The 26,330-nt window shown below is 46.8% G+C and overlaps 1 protein-coding gene across 1 annotated transcript in view; it reads left to right on the top strand.

Annotated features, from left to right (window-relative positions):
- KIF11 (kinesin family member 11) overlaps positions 1–26,330 on the top strand; it is a 705,022-nt gene that overhangs the window by 287,171 nt on the left and 391,521 nt on the right. The window contains exon 12 of the mRNA XM_069611368.1: positions 21,582–21,669. Coding sequence (XP_069467469.1) covers positions 21,582–21,669 — 88 coding nt within the window. The remainder of the gene's footprint in view (positions 1–21,581; positions 21,670–26,330) is intronic.

The raw sequence follows: 26,330 nt of genomic DNA, 5'->3' as shown, positions 1-26,330 counted from the left end.
CACAAACTTTCACCGCAAGAGAGACGTTCTCTCAATCGGGTTGGCACAGTACCTTAATATGAAGAACAAGATGCAGCTGAAGACCTTGGTTCCTGGCAGTTACTGAAGATCTCACTGTTCCTGAGCCTCGGTCGTGGTGGACAAGAGGGAGGGCGTTGGAGGACCACTGCACGGGATCGTCGGAAAACGCGGACAAAATTGAGTCACTTCAGTTCGAGTAGCTGTAGTCAAGCACACAAGCTGGTGTCCTTCCCCCTGGTTAAATTTAACCAGCTCAGAATGGTATCCAGGTGGCTTACGAGTTGATTGGTCCTACCAACTCAAAGGAATTAGTTGTCCTTGAAGGGGCTTCTCTGTCAAGATGAACTTGCCGATTCGGACCTGCAGCAGGCGTTCATCAGGCAAACCAACGGTCCAGGATTTGCAGCAGCTGTCCTCTTCCAGCTCGTCTTCGGTTATTTCAGTCCAATTGTCGACTCTGCTTTCCAGTCCAAGAGACTGCCTTTTAAACAGTTTTCTCCCTTTCATTCCAGCCTAGCTGCCACTCACCCAGCAGGGTGACTGTCTTTGCCGAACAGTCAGCCAGCCAATCAGGCCAGAGTGCATTTGGGTCTCCTATGAGACTAAGCACAGGGAGTTTCAGGTCGCTCCCTCACTTCCTGCCCACCCCAGACACTCAGGCGGTCTTCAGTCCTGAAGCCTGCCAAAGGCATAGAAACAGAGGGGTTCTGTAGGGTAGAAAGGAATTAGCACATTTTGAGAATCCTACCTAACAGTGATCACGTCTCGAAAGACCCTAACAACCCTCACAGCTCCGTTCTGGATCACTTGAACCCTGCTGATTTCGGATTTACTAATGCCTGTTGCAGGCTACAACAATCAAATTTTGCACCTATGATGGCTCTTGCCAAGTTCTCTGCATTAGCCTGCATGATGAGGGCGCAGATGGGCAAAACGTTTCAGATAGTATGCAGCTGCTGAAACTAGGCTCCCCACGTGGGTCTTCATGGTGAGGTACTGGTCAATAGTAACTCCAAGAGAGTGGGAATTTTCACCTCTCCGAGTTGAAAACCCAAGTTGTCTGGTGCCAACTTGGCTAGGGTACATGGTGAGCCCACAATAAAAAGCTCTTAGATCTATTGAGTGCTAGACCATTGAGAAACATCCAGTTGTCAATGGTGGCATAGGCTTTGTTCAGTGAAGCTTTGCCTTGATTGTGGAAGCACGATAGAGGAATGGTGCACTGAGTATAATCTGCAAAATTCGTGAACCATATTCCTTCCTGCTCCAGCATGGCAAAGGGAGCCGTGAAGATGTTGTATAAACAGGGAAAAAGGCTTGCCACCTGTGGAACACTGAATTTAATTTAATATAACCTAATAGAGATGGCAGCAGACTCGGCTGAGTCAGAGAAAACTCTGATCTCCCTATTGTAGGGGAGGACTGGTCCAAGAGACCCCCCTCGCCTGCGTTTTCTCCCCAGGTGAGGGCTATGGCTCATTGGGCGTCCCCTCATGCCACCCGGGCCCAGGTGGTGGAGGGTTCACCCGCTGGAGACATTGCCCACACGTATTGATTGCCCACACGTATTGATTGCCCACACGTATTGATTGCCCACACGTATTGATTGCCCACACGTATTGATTGCCCACACGTATTGATTGCCCACACGTATTGATTGCCCACACGTATTGATTGACCAACACATATTGATTGACCAACACATATTGACTGCCCACATGTATTAAAATTTCGCTAGGCCCAGAAACCATTTTATTTGGTAAAGATGGTGTGAGCTCAGCGCACTGTAGCGCGGCCCCCACCCTTGGAGAGTCTCAGTCATCCCTGTCGCCGCAGCACCCTGGCAGATCCGCTGCGAGCACGTTCCCACGAACAAGACGGACATGAGCTAGCGTAATACACTAACATTGTATCAGTTCACCTCCCGCAGTGTATCATCGCTCCCAGCATGACCCGGCCAGCAGGCCTGGGAAATGAAAAGAACAGTAAAACGGTCATCAGATGGCAGACAGTCTTTATATATTAATGTCAAGACCACTCGCAAAGTATGCTTTCTTCCACAAAACCCTTTATATTACAAAAGCCTGTAAAATGTATAAACATAAGAAAGCATGCTTCCATGATATAAGCGATGGCGAGCCCACACCATTGCAGTTGGGTGCTAATAACAAAGGAATGCACCAGGGATCTATTTGTTACGTGTATCACTGGAAAACTTACACTCTATGAGCTTGCGCCATAACTGAACTAATGCTGCTAGAGGACACGAGAAGATGAATGTAACCATACAGAGGGCTTATGTGAAGGATGCACGAGAAGGCGTTTGTCATGTGTGCATGTCTAGGCCCCACATGTGCCACCACCGTCACGAACAGTGGCGGGTTATTTTCTGTGTACTCCACCAATTCTAATTCTACCTCACTTACTGCAAATATATATGCATATAACTAAATACTGTAGTTGTTAAAACATAATGTACGAATAAGGTGCTCAGACTGGATATAATCGAAACGCATCCAGCAAAGTTTAAATGCATGTCTTGTATTGATTTGAATAAGTATCATAGAGTGTTCAAATGTTTGTGATGTCTTTACCTAAAATCGGCAACACACGAGGGAGATACCTTTGTGAAATACGGGCAAGGCCATTCCCCCTCCCACCCTGCGAAGACTGCCAAGGCATGAGAACAAAGACCGCGCCGCACTGCTTTACCTCCCCCAACCAGAATGGAGCTGCTTCAAAGAGTTGTAATCCCCTCTGTAGCACCCAAGGCCGCGGCCCGCCACCTGCATTATTTACAGCTCAGCAGTAAACCTCTGCCTGAACACACGCGCACCCTTGTAAACCCAACAACCTACCGGACCATCTCAGACTTATGGCCCTGTGCAATCAGGACACCCAACACTTTGACAACACACAGAGGAACATCCATAACAACTTCTAACAAGGCAGAAAGACCTGTACCGCCCGTCCCAGGCCCTGAAGCTTAGCCCCTCGACCTAAGGCCCCGGTCAACAGGACACTGGTAACCATGTCCTGACGTATTACCTCCAGACCCCTCACAAGGTACATTCCTCCTGTGTTGCATTAACCTGTAGTATAACCTATTGGAAGATTTACTAAAGAGAATAATATTGAAATGACAATGACTGCGGTGTGCATGGCATAGGGCAACAAAGTCAGGAAAAGACATTCATCTCTGACACTGGCCACAACAACACCGTCCGGATGAACTCGGCCGACCTGCCAGGCCCAGCCCAACCCAAGAGGCTGACCAGTGACGTCGTACAGCCGAAGCCAACCACATCGCAGCAGCACCTATAGTTAGTCGTCTCCACCCAATCCCATTAAACCTGTGCCCCCTATAGTGTGTAGGTTCTTATGACGTTTTTTGTAAATATATACGCCTGTCTTTGCTATTGTCAGACAGAGCGCTCTCGGAGGTTGCAGAGTTCTTTGCATGCCCTATTCTGATTGATAAACTCCTATTTACGCTCACCCGCACTCTGTCTTGGCCTTATTCCCATCCTGGGAGAGTCCTTCATTGTCTCTCATTGCGGGGAGGATCGTGCTGTTTGGGGACGCTTGCCTTCACTATTGTGAAGAAACGATGCAACGGGAGAGAAGTTGGCCACTACTTTGAGTATGGAGACCATGTCGAATGCAGCAGAGCGAACTTAGACCTCTGTCCGAGCGAGCAAGGTGCCTAGATTTTAATTCCAACAATGTCGTTTCTGTACTATGGCCGGCTGTAAACCCTGATTGACGGGGGTTTAGAATGAGAAAGTTATGGTGAAGGGCCACTTGTTTATATGCCACCTGATCCAGGATCTTCAGTAAGAATGCGTTATTGGTAATGGGCATATAGTTTAAAGCATCTCCAACGGGAAGGCCTTTTTTTCAAAAGGTGGGGGGGGGGGGTTACCCAAGACTGTTTAAGCTTGTCTGGAACCTAGCAAGGCATTCACAAATTTAATTTCTACAAGCAGGGTTGGTGGGTAGGATTTAATTATGAAAGCTGAACATGGGTCTCCCTTGCAATTGGTGGATTTACGATGAGCCATGACATCGTCAAGTCCTCCAGAGATCTGGGGAAAATCAAATATGGATACAGAGTGGCATCTCTTGAAACCCTTGATGCTCGATTTACTGGCCTGAGGTAAAGCAGCATCTTTCTTGCTGAATTTATTGGCCTTGATGCACTGAAGTTTCAACGCCATAGCATCCTGGATTTTCTGACACCAAAATGAATCTTTGACTACTAGCTCAGCAGTCGAGTCAAGGGTAGGCTCTGGCTCTTTTGATTTTAAAGAGCTCCTCAGTCTCCAACTTGACATTAAAAATCCTGTCATTGGAAAAAAAATTCTTGGCTTCCATAATGGCGATTTTATATGCTCTGACAGCCAGTTTGTAGGCTTTATGATGGCTAAGGGTAAAATTACCCTTCCAGGTATAGTAAAGGTTAAGCATAGATGATTTAAGCTGTTGTAATGTAGGGGTAACCAGGGTTTTTTTTTTTTTTTTTAGAGCTGGTATTGCTTTTCTCAGGGGCCAGAATGTTGGTAATTTATTCCAAATTGGTAAGAATGGATTTTGCCATGTTTGTAACTGGGCATGATGGTAGAAAATTGATGTCAGTTCTCTAACCTATCTCCCTGGTTCTTCAATGTCTACATGGCTGTCTTGGCATGTGTGATTGCTGCTTTCATCTCTAACTGCCAGGGTTACGCGGATGACACGCAACTCTCCTTCGGGCTACCCTCAGCCACCTTTTTCGTGGTCATATCGGACTGTCTGCAATTCAGTCATGGTGTGCTGCAAACCACCACTTCCTCAACGCCAGCAAGACTGAGATTGTGTTCATTGGGACTCCTGTTCCCACTCACTCTGGTCGGCCTCCCTTGTCCTCTTCGTATCCACTCTCCTTTGCCACTCACATTACGGACGTCTCTAAGAAGTCCAAATACCAGCTGCACCTCCTCAGAGGTACTCTTAATTTTCTCACCCCCTCCCGGCTGCTCACTGTCTCAGAGCCCTGGTTCTCTCAAGGCTGGAATACTGCACCAACTTCTTTCTTTTCCTCCCTGTCTCTGCCCTGCACCCTCTGCCACTCATCCAGAACCGAACCACGAGAATTATCCTTGGCCTAAAGCCCAAGGACCGCATCTCAGGCGCTGAAATTCTTCCACTGGCTCCCCGTAGCTTCAAGCATCAAGTTCAAGACCATCTGAATTATCCACAAGGCTTTCTGGGGCCTGGGACCTACCTATATAACGATGCTTACCTAAATACTATCCTTCAAGGCCTCTGCTCCTCTAACTCCAAGCGTCTGCGAGTGAACCGGTTCTCCATGCACAAATTTAAATGGAGTTCTTGATCTTCAGCAGGGACCTCCCTCTGGAATAGCCTCCCTGCCGCCCTGTCTTGAGCCTGATATCCTTAAATTACAAAAACTCCTTAAGACATTCCTCTTCGCCTCCTCCTCGCTCCCCTATCCTGCTAACCTATTTCTCTACTCTATTCCCCCTCCTACCCCCTAATTTTCTGTACTGCTTGCTGATTGGCCGCCTGGTGTACCTCAGTCTCACAGGTCCCAGGCACCTGTCGGTCCTATCGCATTTGCCTCCGACGCTTGCACTTCGCCTTATCACTGCACTTGGTCAATGACCAAAGAGTGTCATCGTTCTGCCCTTACCCCAACCTCTACCGACTAAGCACACATGGATACCCCATTCCCCCAGTAACAGTCTGTGCACTTGTGCAATCCGAACGCACCAGGCCTGAAGGTAGTCTGTTCTTGTTTTCTCCGTCTTCCCTCCCTGCATGGCGGTGTCTTCTGGCACTTCAAAGGCAGAATTGTTGAGACTTATTTGCTGTTATCTCTACTGTTAAACTAATTATATGCACTTACTCTGCTTGTGCAGACTACCATTGTCTCTGAATTTCAAGGGCTCTGAACGACTGTTTTTCCCCTTGTTTCTTCTCTCCTTGAGCACTTTGAAGCACTTGCTTTGTGTATAGGCGGATAAAGCGGATGAGTGTTGGACCATATGAATGGGTAAGTGTACAGAGCGGATGAGTATACAGAATGGATGAAGGTATAGAACAGATGAGTGTAGAGATGAATATATAGGACAGGATACTGATGTTGAATGCGTGAAATACAAGAGCGCTTACAACATGAGTGCGGGGAGCAGATATGAGTGCGTACATGCTTGAGGCAGACAAGAGTGCACGCATGGGGCAGACAAGAGTGGATAGGAGGGCATGGAACGGACTGAAGCGCATAGAATTGCTGTAACGCTCACCTGATTCCCGCAGAGGCGCCGGTCTTGACTGGGTGAATGCCGTATCTTCAAAGGTGATGTGTAACACACGGTTGGCTCTTTGGGCTGGACCTCTGTGCACTGTATGTCTGACTCGAAGAGTAAGATGTCTGCAGATAGAAAATATGGGATTAATGAACTGGGGTTATTGGGTGCCTCTCGCCTCTTTTCCTGTAGAACCCCAAAGGTTAACGCCCTCACCTTAGGTAAGTGAACGCCGATCTCTCCATCTGCCTCGTGGCAGGGTGCCGTAACCAGTTTCTTCACTGGATAAGAGTGCAGGCCTCTTGACCTCAGAGGACTGCTGTCCGTCGTTAACTGCACGAACGGTAAGTTCTGGGCACTTCAAATGTCTTAAGTCTTTTGTAGTGATATCTCTTGTTTTGCAGGGTTCCGGCGATGGCGGGCTGATGAGAGTTGAGGATTGAACCCGCGTGAGGAATAGAAGCGCCTGGAAGCACGTAAGTAAGCGCTTGTAGCCTGCTTCACGATGCGCACTAACTGTCCCTTTTATCTTGCAGGTACAAGTTCGGAGCTTTAGAGAAGCTGAAGGGTGCTGGAATACCCACTGGATTCGGCGTGGGAAGGAGTAATGGCACGTGAGTAATAAAGTTGCCCAATGTCTTTAAACGCACCTTCTTTTGTCTTTCAGATGCGGGATGCAGCGCCGAAGGCCTCCGGAGCGTGCGAAGAGCTGGTAAGCTTTTGTCTTTCAGATGCCGGAATGCAGTGCGAAGACCTCCGGAGCCTGCGAAGAGTAGGTAAGCTTTTGTCTTTCAGATGCCGGAATGCAGCGCGAGGCGTTGGTGACAGCCGATGGACCAGGTAAGAGATGCGCTGCCACTGAAGACCGTAGTGCTAACCTGTTCTTTCTTTGTCTTTACAGGTGCTGCTGAAGACTGGATTCCAGGATGGTAAGCCTTTGTTCCCTTAGGCCCAGGATCAGAGGCAGAAGACACGATGAGCGTTCTGCTGCAGAGAATGCAGAATAACACAAAGCAAGATTCATCCATCGGGTGTGGTTTAAATAGCCTCCTGTAGTGCTTACGTGTCTCCTTCCACAGCCACGCCTAGGTAAGAAAAGAGTTCCTGCTTTCCAGAAGAGTTCCAGTGTTCTGAACCTAGGGAGTGGCTCCTGCCCCACCCAACAGGAAAAGTAGTCCCAAACAGAAGAGGATCAGGGGTTCAACTGGCAGGTAAGTAAGCAGCATGGTCTGCTGCAGGTAAGTCCACCCAAGCATTATGAGCCCGGCGCTTCCAGCGCTGGGACTGGGCATCTTTATGAGCCTGGTGCCACTGGCGCCAGGACAGGGTCCAAAAGGTCCCAATTGGGACTGGCTGGCACTCAGAACCGGGGTTATGGGTCTGCTTCCAAGGGAGTCGGGCAAGTCCTGATCTTTTGGAAGCAGAGATCATGACAATTGCATAACATATAAAGTATGGTTCGGAACGCAGAAAACGCTTAAAGAGCATTTGCCCACAATGACTGGAGTACGCATGGCGAACTGGAGCGCACGGATCGAACTCGAACGCACACAGCAAGCCGGAATGCTTGAATGCGTGATCGAAATATATGGAGCAGACTGGGATGCATGGAATGGATAGGAGTGCATGGAACGGAATGGAGCATGCAAAGTATATAGTATGATTTGGAATGCAGAGAATATCTGAAAGGGGGTATATAAACCATCTTATCCCACCACGCTTACTCTCTCCTTACATCACCACTCAACTAGAACACAGTGATACTATGACACACTTCGGTATAACTGTTCTCATACCAACACTCGCCGCTCACTCCACATCATTCTAAGTAATCACTGCTGGTAACACACCCCCCAGCCAGGCGTTCTCCTCAGGCCTAACGCAGCCACTCCGATCTGGATAAATCCTGCCAGAACGAACACATACACCTGACCTCTCAACCAGCACACCTACCGCTAGAATGCAGCTATTATGCGGATACCGCACGAGCTGCACACATACCCGGTGCCCACACGCACCCTTTTGACACTCTTTACTCTCTATACTGATATGAACTTCGGTTCCCAAGGGCGTTCAACCTACCAGCGCCTTCAGACCATACCAATGGTATATAAGGCGCTATATAAATGCAAAATAGGCGCCTTAGAAATGAACATTACCCTGCCATACCCTCCCCAACACTTTACTCCTGCTGAAACAGTGATAGATTTTTCAAGCAAGAAAAGCATATAAACGGTGTGTAGTGAAGCAAGCAAAAGATGTAAATTAAAGACTTGTCTTTTCAAGGTAAGTTCTGAGAAAGCTTTTGAGACCCTAGTACCCTGAGTTCTAATATTGGGCACCTTTCCCTTCAAAAGTCCTTCCATGTTAACGTTTGTCCTAGTGCCCATCAGTCAGAAGTCCCCAGAAAAAGAAACCTTTGCAGAGAGGGTTGGTAGTTTTTAGAAGTGAACAAAGGTTTAGTGAAGCCAACTGGTGAGTAATTGTCAAAGTGTGCAGAAACAAAGATAAGTATCAAAGATGAAGGCGGGATGGCGGGGGAGGTACTCCCATTCCCACCATTTTAGGGGAAGCCCAGTGAGGGATCCTTTGCCAGAACTCCGATAATGACCACATAAAGTAGATTGAAGGTCAATGTTGGGTTTGATTTATATATTTATGCAAAATCTCCCTTACCGTTGAAACCCCCAGCACTTTTTTGCTGGACTTGTGGATTATGTTTCCATTTTCCTGAAAGATTAGGAACCTTTTTCTCCACTCACCCTTTCTTTTACTCTGTTCATTGTAGTCCTTTTTGTTACTCTCCATACTTTATTTTGGGAATACTACTTTCCTATAACTTCTGGATCTATATTTTATTGCAGCACACAACAATTTGTGGGCATTGTTGCTAGTGGAGCCCCTTGGGTTTCCTTTATTTTCTCTTGGGTACCTTGTGTGAACTGTTTGCAAGTTTAGGGTACTTTTTATCCTTTCTACAATCCCCTTGAGATCTGCACACCCCACCTTATTTGAAGTGCTGAAGGGTTGCATAGTATTATCCCCTTTCATACTGCTCATGTAACACCTGTTACAGTGACGAGCATACCTTTATGGCTGGTGGTAGTGGCCATGTTCTACTAACTTGTGATTTTTACTTGCAGGCTGTCAACCGAGCCGCGGTAATGCACAGAAGGGTCACTATTCATCTAGAATTGTTTTCTTACCATTGTTATTGCGTTTGTCCTTTCTTAGTCCTTCTGCCTTTCTGTGATGGTGATGTCCTGGTTTGATTTTTGTCTTTGGCGGTGTTGGTGACAATTCTCATTTCTGGGCCCATTCCCTTCAACCTTTGAGACCCCCAGCTCTTTTGCTGGACTTTAGGACTTTGGATTTAACCCTGGAGTTAGTGTTAAGCAAGATTGTATGCAGTACCCTTTGGGTGCACTACAACAACCCTGACCTCCTGGCAACAGGAACCCAACCTTTGGTATAAGTCAGTACTACACAGGTTGGTTTCGTGTTGAGCAGCTAGGCTTCTCTCAAGAGGGGTCAATGTGAGCTGTAGGGGAGTTGCACAGAGAATCACTGTGACGAGTATTTTAATAAACTTTGTTGGGGAGAATTCTCAGGCATGTGCTAATTCCGCTCTACCTTAGAGACCCCCAGCAACTTTGCTGGATTTTGAGGACTTGAATTTTTAACCTGGAGAGAGTGAGACCCTCTTCCCCTTTCTCATATGTATTTTAATGTGAATTTGAACACTTTCTTTTGATTGTGGAGTCTGACAAACTCCACATGCGGCATCGTTTGCATTGTGGCACACTGCATCTTCAGTGCAGTGGCACAGGGAAGATTTCCCAAAGGTTTAAATACCTTCTCTTCGCTAAACTACTGTTTCCAAGAGCCGTAAAGTGAAATTGACTTTACTTAAATTTGTAACTTTGTAGACCCAACACAAATATGCCTAGCCAAACGAATAGCCTTCGACACACTCCTATCCCAAGTCCAATATGAAGGAGTTATTTACCATTCTTAAAGAAAGACTCCCATAGCAATACCAGACACCTGTACCAAATATATAAAATGGTGCTCAGACATCCAACGTGCACTAGCCAATAAAATATCCACCTTACAAAATAAAATATCCAATAAAAAAAGCCTCTTTAAAGGACCCACCCCCACCTAAAATAATTGGGAACACCAACTAAGTCCAACCTACCCGATTCAACTTCTCCAAAGTATCTATTCTTGAGTTTGAAGAAATGATTCTGTACCTCAAACCCTCCAACTGTCAGGGTGATCTCTGCCCTGCGCAGCTTATCAAGGATGCAGCCTGAGATCTGTCACCCTTCATAACTAAGCTTATCAATGCGTCCTCCTCCACTGGTATCATCCCTACCAACCTCAAACAATCTTGGGTAATTCTGCTCCTAAAAAACCGACACTAGATCCATCAACACCCACTAACTATAGGCCAATTAATACAGTTCCCTTTCTTCTAATAATTCTGGACAAGGTGGTATGTATGCAAATACAAAAATATCTGGAATTACACCACTTATTAGGAGCCAATCGGGCTTCCATCCACAACATGGAACAGAGACGGCCCTCATTGATCTCAAGACTCAAGTCGATGAGCTTAGGGATAATGGTAAATGAGCTCTGCTCCTCCTTCTAGACCTCCCAGCTGCGTTCGACTTGGTTGACCATACAGTCCTATGTAACCATCTTGACACAGCAGCACACTTCTCCAAGGACGATATTACAGGGATCAGATCCTGCCTAAACTGCAGAACAATGAGGGTCTTCTTGCCTTTAGCAGCGGCTGACCCCATCACCTGCGGTGTGCCTCAGGGGTCTTGCGTCTTGCCCACACTGTACAACATTTTCACCAAGCCCCTTTTCGATGATCTGGATCATCTCGGTATCACCTACACTAACTATGCAGATGATTCCCAGATCCTCCTCCTCACTTTCAGGGGATTATGACCAGGATTTGGCCTTGGTGAACAGTGGGTCTATCATCCAGGCATGGATGGCCACGCATGGTCCATGCCTGAATGATGATAAAACAGAACTCGTCATCCTGGGTACCTCCACTAACCTAAAAAAAACTAGGACCGGACTACTCCTCATTCATAATTGATGGCAACCGCATTAAGGTAGAACATGAGGTACCAAACACTAGGTATTTATCTTGACTCAACTCTCTCCTTTGCCAAACAGGTTAATTCACTAGCGTCGACCACAGCCTATACGTCTAAACTCATCAAAACCGGTAAGCCATTTCTCTCCAACAGCAGCTGCACTATCCTGGCCAGAGCCCTCATCCTGTCCCGTCTGGACTACTGCAACGCCCTTTACCTAGGCGCTCTCATATCCACCGTCGGAGGAATCCAAACTCTACAAAACAATGCCCTTAGAGCGGCATTAGGCATTTTCAGAAGAGATCACGTTTCTGAGAGCAGCAGTCAGAATAACTGGCACCGGACTAACAACAAAATCCTTCTAAAAACCCCTGTCGCTCACCCATAAATCTCTTAACAAAGCTGCCCCATCTACATTGCTGAGACATTCCACAAACAGACCTCCCTGACCATCCAGATCAGTAAATGGGGATCGCCTGTCATCCCCAGATTCAAACGAACCACGATTGGAGGCAATAGCTTCCCTGTGAAAGCAGGCAAATTATGGAACTCCTACACTGAGAATAGACCAATCTTACCAGAATTTTAGAACTAACATAATCCTCTGACTGAAATTCAATGACCACTAAATTTTACGATATTGAATCCTGTACAGCAACTAACAAGAACACTCAACGGTTAACGACCTATTATACCTTGTATGTAGTGCATCTTTCTTTGCGTCGCACTACTGGCTACCCTCACAGTGGTAACCATAACTCTTTACACACTGCCTGCAATATTTGTAAATATCTATGCCTATCTTGTATTATCTATAAACACTTGTATATACCCTTTCTGTAAGTAATGCTTTGTAAGTAAGGTATCTTATACCACAATTCTTGTAACTAAGCTTTGCATAGCCTTGTAACTGCTGATCCCCGATACCCCCGGGTCTGAAAAGCATTATAAATAATGAAACAAACTCTCTTTTTAAAAAAAACTTTATTTCTGATGCTTGTGTAATCTGCTTAGATCACATGCTATGTATAGGCCGACATCTAGTGGATGCTGCAGAGTATTAGTTTTCGAAATTCAAAAAGGGACGTCAATAGGGCGTGCCAGTAATACTATCCCTAGTGTGACGTCTGCTGGAACCATCCGGCCTCGGAAGACCCACTGGGCCCAGGCCTTAGAGTGGGGGGTGGTCATAACATGTATTTTCCCACCCTTTGCCTGGGTTGCCCTGCTGCCTACCCCCAATATGGAACGTATGCCATTTAAATTCTGCCAGTCCTGCAATAAAAACATGTGGGTTGACTAGCACAAGGTGTGTAACTTTTGCTTGAATTGGGACCACAACGAGACTCATTGTCAGGCCTGTAAACTGCTTCGATCCAAGACCCTCAAAGATGGGATGAAACTTTGGGCCCATCATGCCATGCAGGCCGAGGCTGCAATGGATGTTGAAGGAGCATCCAGCGACGGCAGCAACGGCGTCCTTTCGGATGGCAAGGGTGACGGGGAACCTCTGCGTTTCCCTGTGCAAAGGCACCACACCAATTACATACCCCGTGGCAATGTGAGTGTCACATGCCGAGAGCTGACATCTAACGGCAGATCTTTGGATTCACGGTCCTCTGGGCACCCCGAGCGGCTGCTGCATGACAAACCCGCGAAGACAAAAGATGCCGGACATAAAACGCCCTCTACCGGCCTTGCGATGTTGAAGGAAGCCGCGCATGCCATTCCTGAAGTCGAAACTTGACCCACACCCAGGGAAAAGCCCAGGGAGCCGGGACTGTCCCGTCCTGTGAAGAAACATGTCCCCAAGGCCCCTACTACGGTCAGAAAAAAGTCAGCTTGTAAGAGCTCAGATCATAGGGAGAAACCTAAATCCAGGGATTACTCTCATAAAGACAGGAACACAGAAAGGCAGGATAAAGGGGACAATCCTAGGGAGGACCCCCCAGCCCCCTGCCAAAGCAGCCCCGCAGGAACATGATAGTATTCCTACACAGGAGGAGGAGGAGATAATTCCCAGTTCAGCAACCTGTTCTACCCAGGATATAGATCGGGTTATGGGGCATATCCTTTTTTGCAAATTTTTCAGCTGAACACCCCCAGGCTCTTTAAAGCCTAGTAAACATGCCTCCCACTACCCAGGCGTCAAGCTCTAAAGCTACACCTGTGACCTCTATCCCGTTGGTGTACACCCCGCCAGGTAAGGGAAATCACCCCCCCAGTGGAGCTGTATGAAGAACCAGTCCACAAGGCACCACGCCTCTCTACTGGCCTTTACGACCTAGATGTAGAAGCTGAGTACCCATACGAAAATACCTATTATGACATCCGGGTTAATGACGTCAGTGAAGGGGACAATCGGGGTGACACCTAGTCAGTGGTCTTTGCCATGGACTCTGCAGTCCCACAGGACCCTCCCTTAACCGATTCCCTGGTGGACTACCAGCCCTTGTTTAATGACCTACTTCTCCGGGCTGCTGAACATTTTGGTATTGAGACACAGGAAATCCAGCAAGATAAAGAGTTCACTGAAAACATCCTGGGGGGACAAAAAACGGGCAACTCAGTTTATCCCCTTACTGAAGTCGGTACAAAGGAGGATTCAATCTTCTCTAGTAATGCCTAATCGGACTAGGGCGGTAAACCCTAGAATCAAAGCTTTTCTGCCCAGCACATTCTGACCCTTTGTATATAATGGGCCAACTTAGACCAGACTCTCTAGTAGTTACCACTACCTGGAAGAGAGTGGGAACCCCTGTGGCCGCCTCCGAAGCTCCGCTGGACAATGAGTAAAAATCTATGTACAATGGGAAGGAAAATAGCTTTTTCGGCGGCTTATCAAGCACAAATTGCTAATAACTCCACTTTGCTAGCAAGCTACGACTACTGAGTGGGATGAAGTTACAGCCCTTACAGAATCAGCCCTGGAACCATTTAAATCTAAGCTCTCCCTTGTGGCTGCTGAAGGCAGAGCAACGGCAAGCGTCCTACTCAAAAACAATTTCGACGCAGCAGATAACGCTGGACGCGTTATTGCTGAGGCCACCATCCTAAACGCCATGCCTGTTTTCGGCAGTCTGCATTGATATATTTTATTTGTATCGCGCTCGTACACAAGTGTTTCAGAGCGTGGCAAGGGAGGGGAATCGGGGGAGAACAAAACGATCTTACTACGCCCAGTGACATTGAGAACGTGCAAGTGCGTGGAAAAGGGCAAGAGTGCATGGAAGGGGGAGTGGAAAGTGCAGAGCAGAGGAGAACAGATAAATAATAAATACAAATCGATAATGAAGCAATAAACGGGTAGTTACGGTCAGCAAGTGGCAAGAGCTGTGTTTACAGCAGAACTGGGTAAGTCTGATAGTGCATAAAAGAAGAAAATGGGGGTGTGGGGGACTGTAGGGGTTACAGATGCAGTCCCCAGTGCGAGGGGTGGCTGGGAGGCAGTGCAGAAGGGTGGCAGGGTGAGCAGCTATCTGGGCCCGGGGAACAGAGGGTGGCCAGATTTAGTGCCAAGAGTGCAGATCAGCAGGGCAGAGGGGGAGCAAAGGCAGATGCAAAGAGGTAGGTCTTGAGGTGCTTCCGGAAACGGAGATGGTTCTCCTCGTTTTAGTGTCGGAGAGGCTATTCCAGAGGGAAGCCCCAGCCGAAGACAGATCTCCCCCAAGCTTGTTTCTTTGAAAAACGACTGACCCTGAGGGAGTTAGAGATACAGGAGCAAAGGGCTCGAGATGGGAGGTATTTGCGCAGGTATAGCTGAAGGTATTTTGGGCCCAGGCCCCAGAAAGCCTTGTGGACAATGCAGAGGGTTTTAAATGTAATCCTTGCATCCACTGGGAGTCGATTTCAGAGCTGGAGAGATACGATCCAAGGGCTTGAGGCCAAGGACGTCTTGCAGTCCTGTTCTGGCTTCGTTGCAGAGGGCGAAGAGTAGAGGCAGGTAAATTGAGAGAGGCTGCTACAATAGTCCAACCTATTCAAATTAGAAACATGCTACCCTGCTCAACATGCCTGTTGAGCCTGATGTTTTGTTTGGAAAGGCAGTCGAGGACGCTCTGAAGTCTGCCAAGGACGAATATGAAACACTAAAGCCCCTTGGCCAACTAACAAACCACCCAAAGAGGAGGCAATCATTTTCGGCAGTTTCGTGGACAAAATGCACAAAAAGACACCGGCTATAGTCCACGCCAGGGTTCCTCATGGAACAATAACCAATACGCATCCCAGGGGACAGCGTCAAGGTCCCGGAAAGGGGAGAGGTTCCCCCACCAGAGATGGAGGAACACCCTCCAAGCAATGACGCCCGGCTCCAGTCCCCTCCCATGCCTCCCCAGTCGGGGCACGAATTTCGCACTTCACCCACACATGGGAGAGGATAACATCAGACAAGTGGGTGTTATCGACGGTAGCGGGAGGTTACTGCATAGAACTCTAGGGAATCCCATCAAACCTCCCCCGTGCAAGAAAAGACAGTCCAGAGAGGAACAACTCCTCTTGGTGGAGGAAGTCAAAGCTCTGCTCCACAATGACGCCATCAAAATCTTTTTTTCGCCTTTTCTTTGTGGAAATGTCCTTGAGATTTGCTCTGCGTGCCAAACCAGGTTTGGTCCTTTTGTTCATATTGCCTTTGGCGGGATTCACAAGTGTAGCTTGCCTCTGGCTCCTGGGTGTCTGGCAGGGCCAGGAATTGAGGGAGGTGCCCGAAACTCCCTGTGCTTAGTCTTAGGAGACCAGAATGCCCTCTTAGGTGATTGGCCGGCTGGCTGTCCGGGAAGGACAGCCACCCTGTTGGGTGACTGACAGCTAGGCTGAAATTAATGGGAGAGAACTGAATAAAAGGCAAGGCTTTTTGCTTGGAAGGTAGAGTTGACCACTGGACGAAGGAATCTGAAGAACTTGTGGGCCTGCTGCAACTCCTGGACCGTTGGTTTGCCCAGTGAAGCCCTGCTGCTCTGCTGAAACTCAAAATTCATATCAACAGAGTAGCCCCTGCAAGGATGTATTTTCCCTTTTGAGTTGGTGGGACCAATCAACTCCAAAGTAAGCCACCTAGACATCCTCTCAGAGCTGGTTGAAATTCCACTGCAGTTGCTGCTGGAGCCGAATGGCCATGGAGAGGAAAACCAGATCGTGTGCGATGCTTTTAAGCTTGCCAAGAGCTCCAGGCAGATCCGTCTGACTCTCAGGAAGCAGGTCAGTCTGAGCCACCTCAAGAGTACTGGACCCTAGATCCAAGGAAAGCCCATCTCGATAGCCAGGAACCGCGGTGTTGCAATTTGCGGTAGATGCGATGAGCGGAAACCGTGCCACTGAATAGAAGTTAGTCTTTTTCTGTCGCCGACTGTCCTGTTGCAGTGCAGGAGTCCTCGTATTTTTCTTTGATTTGATCCCTGTTACTTTTGAATTTGGAGCCTGACAAACTCCATAGGCATCATCTTTTTGTATTGTGACACACAGCAATCTCCGTGCAGTGTCATAGAGAAGTCCTTTGGATTTCTGCTAAGGTTTCAATAACTTTTCTTGGATAAACTACTGTTTCCAAGAGTAGTCAAGTGAAATTGACTTTACTGCTTTTTCTTTGTTGACCCAGCACACAACATTTTACATAGAGTACTGGAGGGGTTACTTGGTATCCCCTTTGTGTACCTTCTCATGAAACATTTTTGTTACCCTTACTACAATTAATGGCTGGTGGCAGTGGTTTAATCTTACCATTGAGCATTTTCACTGCAGGCTGAGTCCTCAGCTGCAGTATTGCAGCCATGGGTGCCCATTTTGTCAAAATGGCCCTGATCGTCTTTTTTTTCTCGCCACTTCTTGTTTGTAAAGTCCTCCTTGAGATTTTCTCTGCGCGCCAAACCAGGTCTGGGCCCTTTGTATTGTCTTTGGTGGGATTCACTGGTGAAGCCCGACTCTGGCTCCAGCGTGTCTGGCCGGACAGGAAGCGAGGGAGGTGCCCGAACGTCCTATGGTTAGTCGCCTTGGTTACAGAAATGCACCCAAAGGTGATTGGCTGGCTGTCCTTGGAGGATAGCCATCTTGCCTTGTGAGTGACAGCTAGGTTGCGCATGAATGGGAGAAACTTGCATAAAAGGTGAGGTGTTTTGAAAGGAAGCCAGAGTCGACCACTGGACGAAGGAACCAAAGAAGAAATTCGAAGAGAAGCTTGCTGTACCTCCTGGACCGTTTGTTTGCCCGGTGAAGCCCTGCTGCAGTGCTGAAGCTCCCTATTTCAAATCGACTAGAGAGGCCCGGAAAGGACGACTTCTTCCCTTTTGGTTGGTGGGATCAACTGACCCCAAGACTAGCTCGACTGGAACACACCTCCCTCCTGGCTGTGCTTTGCTGCTGCTGGAACAGAGTTCCAGGGGACAGGAACACCAGGAACGAGTACATAGTCTTTAATCCAGACCTGAGCACCAGGAAGATGCTCTGGACTCCCTTGAAGCATGCCTAGGCAAGCTTGAGCCACCTTAAGAGTGCTGGACCCCAGAAGCAAGGAAAGTCCACAGGGTGTCCAAGAACCGCAGTGGTGCTATTTGCGAGTAGCTGAAACCGCAAAGTGCCGCTGATCTGGAGTGTGCCCATTGCTGCCGGCGACCTTCAAACCGTAGTGCAGGAGTCTCGAGACGTCCTCCCTCTTGTTCCCACGACTGATGCCCAGGAACAACCGGATCTGCAGGGCTACAACAGGAACAGAAGCCAGCTGGAACCTTTTCTTCAGACTCAAGGTACTGTGAACTAAGGGGTACTTGGCTCTTGAGTGTGGCTTGCTTGCTCGCTCTCACTGGAGACTTGCATTGGCTACCCTTTACAAAGTTGCTTGCAGCTTTGCCCTTCACAAGCCTTTCAATTTGTGGCCCAACAATGATTTTCCAAAAAACTCGTTAACATTGTGCAAGACTTTTTTGCTAATCTTCAAGAAGTACCTCGGCTCCCCTAGACTTTGCTCAATTGACATTGGCTATCCTGGCTCCCTGAAAGACTTTCTTACCCTCTGACTTTGTGTTCAACTGTCCCTCCAAAAAGTCATGCATACCTTACTTGTATTGCTGGGAAAGGGTTAACCTACATTGCATTGAGGGATTATTAAGTTCTTACCTATTTGAGAAACTTGTTAACCATTGTTTCCTTGCCTAACCTTTTTCCTTTTACCACAACTTAAGTATTACCATTTAAGTGTGGAAAGTGATAGATTAATGTCCAGTGTCTGAACTATTGGAGTCACCTCACGGTGTAGGTATATCTGTTTGCTGTCCCAAAAAGGTATCTAATTTATTGACCTGAAGGAATGTATTTTGAAGTGTTGCATATTGTTCCCTTCTAAAGAAGGCTTGTTTTAAAACGGTTACATTGATTTTAATCAAGAAGTTACACAACGATTCACAGGTATTCAAATAAACTGACACTCAAGGTTTGTTGCATAAACATTTATTAATTTATCAGTCTGTTCTAAAGCCTTCTTTAGAAGGGAGCAATAGAATAGTAACACAAATATACTTCAATACTGTACACTTTGAGTTTCTGAATCACGCAAGACCCTTTTGGGATGGCCCATAGACGCAACGTACACCCACATGTGAATTCAGTAACCAGTGTGCTGGGGAATTTCTTACTGTTGACATTCAGAATACTCTTAAAAAGTTAGTAAAAGGCAAAGGTTTTTAGAACACACGAAATTACAACTATTCATAAGCATTGCCAACACTTTCAGATAGCACTTAGAAGGGTCATTCAGATCAATAGTCAAAGTCAATAGGCCCAAGTCTTTGTATAGGATGCAGCAGCACTTCTGGTAAGTAAATGGAAAAGTCTTTGCTCAAGTTCTTAGGAGTCTTTGAGAAAAAGAAGAATCAAATGTAGGGCCAAAAGCCGATTTAGACTTGTGAGTGGCAGAAGTTACAAGCACTTCTGCACTATGAGGTAAGTTCTTAGACTGGTTTTACAGTATCTTGGTAAAAAAGAAAAGATGCAGCTGAATTCTGTTCTTGGGCAGCTCTGCAGATCTCACTGTTCTTTGGCCTCAGTCGTGGGGACAAGAGGGAGGATGTCTGGGGACTCCTGCACCGGGACTGTCAAAGCTGGCAACGTTCAGTAGCCTTTTCGCAGTTCAGCGCCTTGTGGTACACCAAATAGCAATAAGTGCGGTTCCTGGCTGTCAAGATGGACTTTCTTCCCATCTGAGGTCCCGCACTTGACTGAGGGGGGGGGGGGGGTCAGGCTTGGTCAATCCTGCTTCGTGGGAGCCCGGAGGATCTTCCAAAAGCTTTAGGCCAGCTTACAAGCAACGCACACAATCTGGTGTTCCTCTCCCTTCCTCTACGGTTTCCAGCAGCAACTCTGTGGAAAGTCAACTAGCTCTGAGAGCATGTCCAGTTGGCTTACTCTGGAGTTGGTTGGTCCCACCAACTCAAAGGGAGAAGTCGTCCTTGCAGGGGCTTCTTTGTCGATACGAATTTGGAGTTTCAGCACAACAGCAGGGCTTCACCGGGCAAACCAACAGTCCAGGAGTTGCAGCAGGCGTCCTCTACAAGTTGTTCTTCGGTGCCTTCGTCCAGTGGTTCACTCTGCTTTCCAATCCAAAAGCCTTGCCTTTTATTCAGTTCTCTCCCATTCCAGCCTAGCTGTCAGTCACCCAGCAGGGCGACTGTCCTTGCTGGACTGCCAATCACTTAAGAGTGCATTCTTGTCTCTAGGCACAGGGTGTTTCGGGCACTTCCCTTGCTTCCTTCCCCCGCCAGACATCCTGGAGCCAGAGGCAGGCTTCACTCGTGAATCCCACCAAAGTCAAAATGAACAAAGGGACCAAGCCTGGTTTGGCGTGCAGAGTCAATCTCAAGAAGGACATTTCCACAAAGAAATGGCGAAAAAAGGCCTGGGCCATTTTGACAAAAATGGCACCAACGGGTGCTTGACCATAGCTGCGAACGCAGCCCGCAGTAAAATCCCATAATGGTAGTAAAAAGTAAACTACTGCCACCAGCCTTTCAGCGAGGCAAGGGTAACAAAAATGTTACATGAGAAGATAGACAAGGGATACTATGGATCCCCTCAAACTCCCTATTGTAAGATGATGTGCTGGGTCTGTAAAGTTACAAATGTGTAAGTAACGTCAATTTCACTTTACTACTTTGAGAAACAGTATTTGATCACCGAGAAGATATTAAAACCTTTGGGAAATCTGAAAGACTTCCCTGAGTCACTGCACTGAGACTTCTGTGTGACACAATTTAAAAGATGATGCATATGGAGTGTATAAGACTCCACAACCAAAAGAAATGCAGAGATCAAAATCACAAAGATACATGAGTGGGTAAAAGGGTCTCCCTCTGTCCAGGTTAAAAATAATCAAGTCCTCAAAATCAAGCAAAGTTGCTGGTGGTCTCTAAGGTATAGGGAATTAGCACATTTCTGAGAATTCTCCCTGACCTGGGCCACCTGTGTGTGTATTCTTCTCTAGGCAACCAGTGTTGGATCCAAAAAGGTCTTAATCGCTGCAGGAATGGTCTACTCTATTTTAATTGTCATTGGGGGCTCTGTTATTGACTGCCCTGGTCACTTCTATGGACAAAATGGCATTAAACCCTCCCACTTCATGTATCTACATATCTTGCTAATTTTGTTTTTATTTTCATTTAAACACTTTCATGTAATGGTAGATGGTTCTTGATGCATTAAAGAACCTATTTGTATTATGTACTGTGGCCTTCCTTTATTGGGTGATGCACTAACAAACTGCTGTTGCACCCTTCCTGCACAATAATCTCCACTAATATTGCAGTCTGACTGCTTAGTCTCTGCTCCCTCTCGATCATAACTCCCTTTGTGGAAACTCCAGCAAAACAATACTGTTTATTTCTAGGTTTTCAATGCTCTTATTGTAAAATGGCAGGTATCTCACTTTTACAGAACACTTCTACGTTGTGCTGGACAAGCTAATTGATTCATTTAGCACTCGCGTGACATTGATAATGTAATTTGTTAATGTGTTGCATCTCTAATTTTGGAATGCGAAGTAGCTTGTAAGCTATGGAATAGTAGAATTGATTGATTTTAGTTGGCCAAAATGGAATTTAATTGTCGGCAATAATGCTAACACAGAAGTGATTTTTTTCAGTGCAATGTTTGGGAAGCTGTCCTGTCAGGAGGAACAAATAGCAGAATGCACTGAGAAAATAGTTGCTTTGGAGGAAGAATTAAAACGAGTAAGTGATTTTTCTTGAACTCTGAATACCACAGACAGTAATTAGTCCATATGCTTTCACTGCCAATTTATCAAGTGTAACTAACAGATTGCTAGATTCCTTGTACTGCCCTCAGTTGGTTCTGAAACCATTTACTTTAAGGGGTGGGGATGGCTAACACACATGACAAAGGGAAGACCAAACTCCTTAAAGATGGGTAACTTGGGTGAACCGTGTTAATACATGTTAGGCTGATTTATCAGTTTTATGCTTAATTCCTTCTCTTAGTGAGACCCCCAGCACTTTTTGCAGAATTTATGGATGTTTTTCTTTCTATCCTGAATGAGGGAAGCCTTTTTACCCCTCATTCATTCTTATTTGATCTGACGCTGGTAATTCTATTATCTGTTTCACTTTGTTCTATGGTATTTGCTTTCCTAAATATCTCTTGAAGGCATCTGTGTTTAACTTTTGTAGCACACAGCACCCAATGTGTAGTGTTGCTGGAGACCCTTTGGGTTCCATTTTGGGATGGTTTAGTTTCCCCTAAGAACTACTGATTTTAAAGGGATAGAGGCATACTTTGTATTTTTGCAAAATCTGTGTTTGAGAGATTAGTAAACACCACCCTATGTGGAGTGTTAAGGGGATACCTAGTATCCCCGTCTCTCTGCTCCTGTAATTTACTAGTCTGTGACGATCGTAGCAGGAGACTTATTCTCACAACTAATGTGCTAGTTTGTTTACCCCATACTGTATTCACAAGCTTGGTTGTGCACAATATGGCCACGCGTTCTAACATTGTGGCTCTTTTCTTTTTTCTCCGTTTCTCATGTGGTTGTCCTTTGTTAGCCCTTATTCTACCATTCTGGGAGGGGGAGGACTGCATGTTTTACTTTGGCGGGATCCCTTGGGTGTCCCTGCCTAAGCTCCAGTGTGTCTGCGAAGGCAGGTGGCAGCGGAAGACGCAGACCCTTCCAGTAACCGTGAAGCGACCACTGCTGTCCTGACCCGGTCTAATCGTTGGAGGAGCTCCGAAGAGGACTCCTCCTTCCATTTGGCCGTTGGGACCAACCAGGCTCAAGTCTAGTACAAATCGAGCTGCAAACCGCAAATACCAGGGTACCTTTGACCCATTTGCAGTTCAATGTCTTTGCCACGACGAATCCGCCCAGAACTTTGGTGAGCTCCAGTTGGACCTCCAGAGGCACGATCTCACTTATCCAAGTCCAGCACCAGAGTGTGGGACTGCAGAATCGAGGAAGATCGAGCGGCCGAAAACCATCCTTTGTTGGAGCTGATAAAAAGGCACCAAAACCACAGACCGACGTGGGAGACTGAAGAAATCCTTGCTGAGGGGCCTGTCTTTTGACTTGCTGTGGCATCCCATTCTGAGTCATTTCTTTTGTCTCCAGACTGGGGAACTGGTCAGTTGCTGCGGCACAAGAGGGAATACAGGGGTGTTTGCTTCTAACCTAAGGTACTGTAGGGCTAAAGGTAAAACTTACGTTAAGCCGAAGGGTCGATCCAGTGTGACTGGACTGCGTTACAAGGTTTTTTGGGTGTCCACCCATATCTCTGGCACAGGCTTAACAGCTTTTTTTCTTTAGGATGTCCTTTGCAGGATCCCTGTAACTTGTTATCTTGCTAAGCATTTTTGATTTAAGTGACTGAAGTATCCTGAGGAACTTTGCCTTTCTAGCTGCTACATTACTTTTTTCCACTCCTACACTGAATGTTGGATAGCTCGGAATTGTAACTGCAAGCTGCTCCAATTAAAGCAGTCGCCTTTGATGTGTAATGGTTATTCTAAAATGCTATTTACCTACCTGCCTTGTGTATATAAAATCAATATAATCTAATATAACTTTCTGTGTGCAAGAGGTTTTTTGGACTACTGTATCGACTGGGTTCAATGTACATAGCTACATCTCACATCCTCTTTATAAGATAAGCCTGGCTGCTCTGCCAGTCTACCAGATCCTTTGGGAAGTACTGATTTGTACTAAGAGTTGGGGACCTGTATTCCAAGGGATCGTTTTATAATCTTACCTCTGGCTGGACTTTACAAAAACTCCCCTAACCCTGCTGTTACAACTGGTGAGATTGAGTAGTGTTGGATTACAAGGCTGGTTACCTACACTTTGACTACTAAATCACTAACAATGGAAAACTTTAAAACTGAGGCTCTGGTTGATCTCACTGTAGAATAACTAAGATGTGTAAATCTAGAGGGCTTCGTAGCAAAAGGAAGAAAAGTGAATTGATCCAAAGTTTGTTAGATCATCAAATTGTTGAGTTGCCCCGTTACCCCTACTCCAAGAATTAATATGAATGAAGATCAACAAGGGCAAAGCTTAGCACTTAGTACTCATCTTCCACAAAGTGAGGAACATAATGTGGATACAGATGACAGTTGATCCACCACCAATTCTACTAGCTCCATGATTACCCCTCTTTAACATATCACCAGAACTTGTTCGGGAAATTGAAGAATTGAAAATGCAACTAGAGTTCTGAAAACTGGAATTATAATCTGAAATGCAGGAAAAAGAATTTGAACTGCTGCTGCTCAGATAAAGATGCAACATGAGGATGAAATGGAAAGTGATTTCTTGACGTCCTCTTTGCTAGTTGCCTCCAGTTACAGGTATCCTTGTCTAAGGATTTGGTGAGTGTGTTTGATGTGAAGACTGATATTCTGGACTTGAGTACTTTTGACTTTACATGTAATGGTATATGTGAGTGTGTGTGTTCCCTGGGTTATCTCTAGGCTCCCCCAGAATGGCTGTGATGGAGTTGAATGGTGCTGATAAAGATTACCAGTTGGTAAAGACTGATCTCATAGCCAGGTTTGGGAAGACCCCTTTCGAGTACCTGACAAGGTTTAGGGGACCACAAGAAGAAAGATTGAGTCTTGTGGGCAACTTGGGCGTGTGTGGCCCTGGAGAACATAGATGGGTTGATCAAGGGCCACACAGTGAGCACTATTGATGGTATGAGATGCCTTGTCATGCTAGAAAGTATTTCAGATGCCATTTCCCCCAGAGCCGAGACAGTACATTGCTGGCTCTAAGGAACTGGACCCCAAGAAGTTGGCTCTAGCTGCTGACTTGTGGGTAGCCAACAGGGCTACTCACCATTGTTCTGGCGCTCTTCACAAGAAAAAGGAGGGGAAGAAGCATAGGACAGTTGAGGAGAATCCCAAAAATCCCCCGCCAAAAGAGGGCCACAAACATAACTCTCCCTTTGCTTGGGTTGTCTCAGCCCTTGCACTTACCTGTTGCCTTTGCAACTGGCAACTTTGGCACCCTCCCCACCCCTGTTTAGGGGACGCTCCAGCACTTAACCTTTGCCTCCCTCCCCCTTCTTTTTCTGCACCTGCACGCTCCGATCACAACGTCTAGTAGGAATGTTGTTTTTTAAAATGTATCCTTTATCATTTTTTATTGATTATTTGTCCGCTTGCTCCCTTTCCCTTTATGCCTTGTGGCGCTTTGAAACATTGTCTTCTTGTAGAAGCGCTGTATCAATGCACAAATAAAATAAATAGAACAAGGGTAAGTTCCCCTGTAAACAACCTTATAGGGCTAGTGAAATCTCTGGACCCAAACCAGAGGGTGACTACCAGAAACACCCATTCCAAAAGACTTTGCGGAAATGTGTGGTGTGAGGGTCTGGTGACCATGTGAAAGGGGATCCCAGATGTAAGGGTAAACCTTCAAGGATCCCATCCGTCTCCTTAGCCTTCACACATGTGGAAGTTAGAATGACAGGTGCTAGCTTTCGCACTATGGCTGAAGAACCCATTGGTGTTCAAGCTAGAGTTTCTTTAGTATCCCTTGTCACAGGTTCCCCCCTTCTCACCTGTCTGTTGCCTGATGTCCTCCTTTGGTGGAGTCTCCTTTCGTATGGTTCGGAACTTAAATAAGCCTGCTCGGTCGTCCTTGGCTTCCAGATTACGTTCAGCTTCGATGTCCATGATCACGGGAAACTCCAGGAGTATTCAAGAAGGTGTTGGGGGCCCGCGGAAGCGGCAAAGGGATTCCGGGAAGTAGAAATGAGGGAAGAAGTCGGAAGAAGGGAATCCAGGGGCTAGTAAGTAGCGCTAGAGAAGGTTCGGAACACACGTCCGATCACAGCTAGTAGCAGCGTTGAGACGTGCAGGGCCGCGGGGGTGTGGCTTCTTTATAGAGGACGCTGCGTAGAACGTGAAGACTGGCGAGCAGCGTGCTGAGCTTGCCGCCATGTTGGTAGTATTATGGAGTGTAAGGCCCGACGTGACAGGGACCAGGAAGCCCAGAAGGGGCGAGTTCGATGGTTCATGACATCCCTGGCACTGGGAACAATAGAACCTAGAGGTCTATAATTCCTTTCCAGATAATACTTAAGCAATATGCCCCGAGCGGCGGGGGCATTACCGACTCGGGTAATGCCCTGGGGCCATAGTTATAGGCCCCAAGCAAAACGAGGGCCTTAACGAAGGCCCCGGGGCATTACCAGAGTCAGTAATGCCCCCGCCGCGAGGGGCATATAGCTATTAGTGTCCCGGCCCGCAAAAAAACTGCGTGACCGGGGCACTAAAAGCTTAATTTTTTTCCCAAAATGCTGCAGCGTTTCGGGAAAAAAGACATCAAAGAAAATGTCCGCCATGGAAAGGGAAAACTGTCTGTTTTACCTTT

Source organism: Ambystoma mexicanum, chromosome 8 (assembly GCF_040938575.1).
Source record: "Ambystoma mexicanum isolate Mex_15411 chromosome 8, UKY_AmexF1_1, whole genome shotgun sequence".
NCBI classification, from domain to species: domain Eukaryota; kingdom Metazoa; phylum Chordata; class Amphibia; order Caudata; family Ambystomatidae; genus Ambystoma; species Ambystoma mexicanum.
The sequence above is the reverse complement of the archived record's forward strand: the minus strand, read 5'-3'. Positions and strand labels throughout refer to the sequence as shown.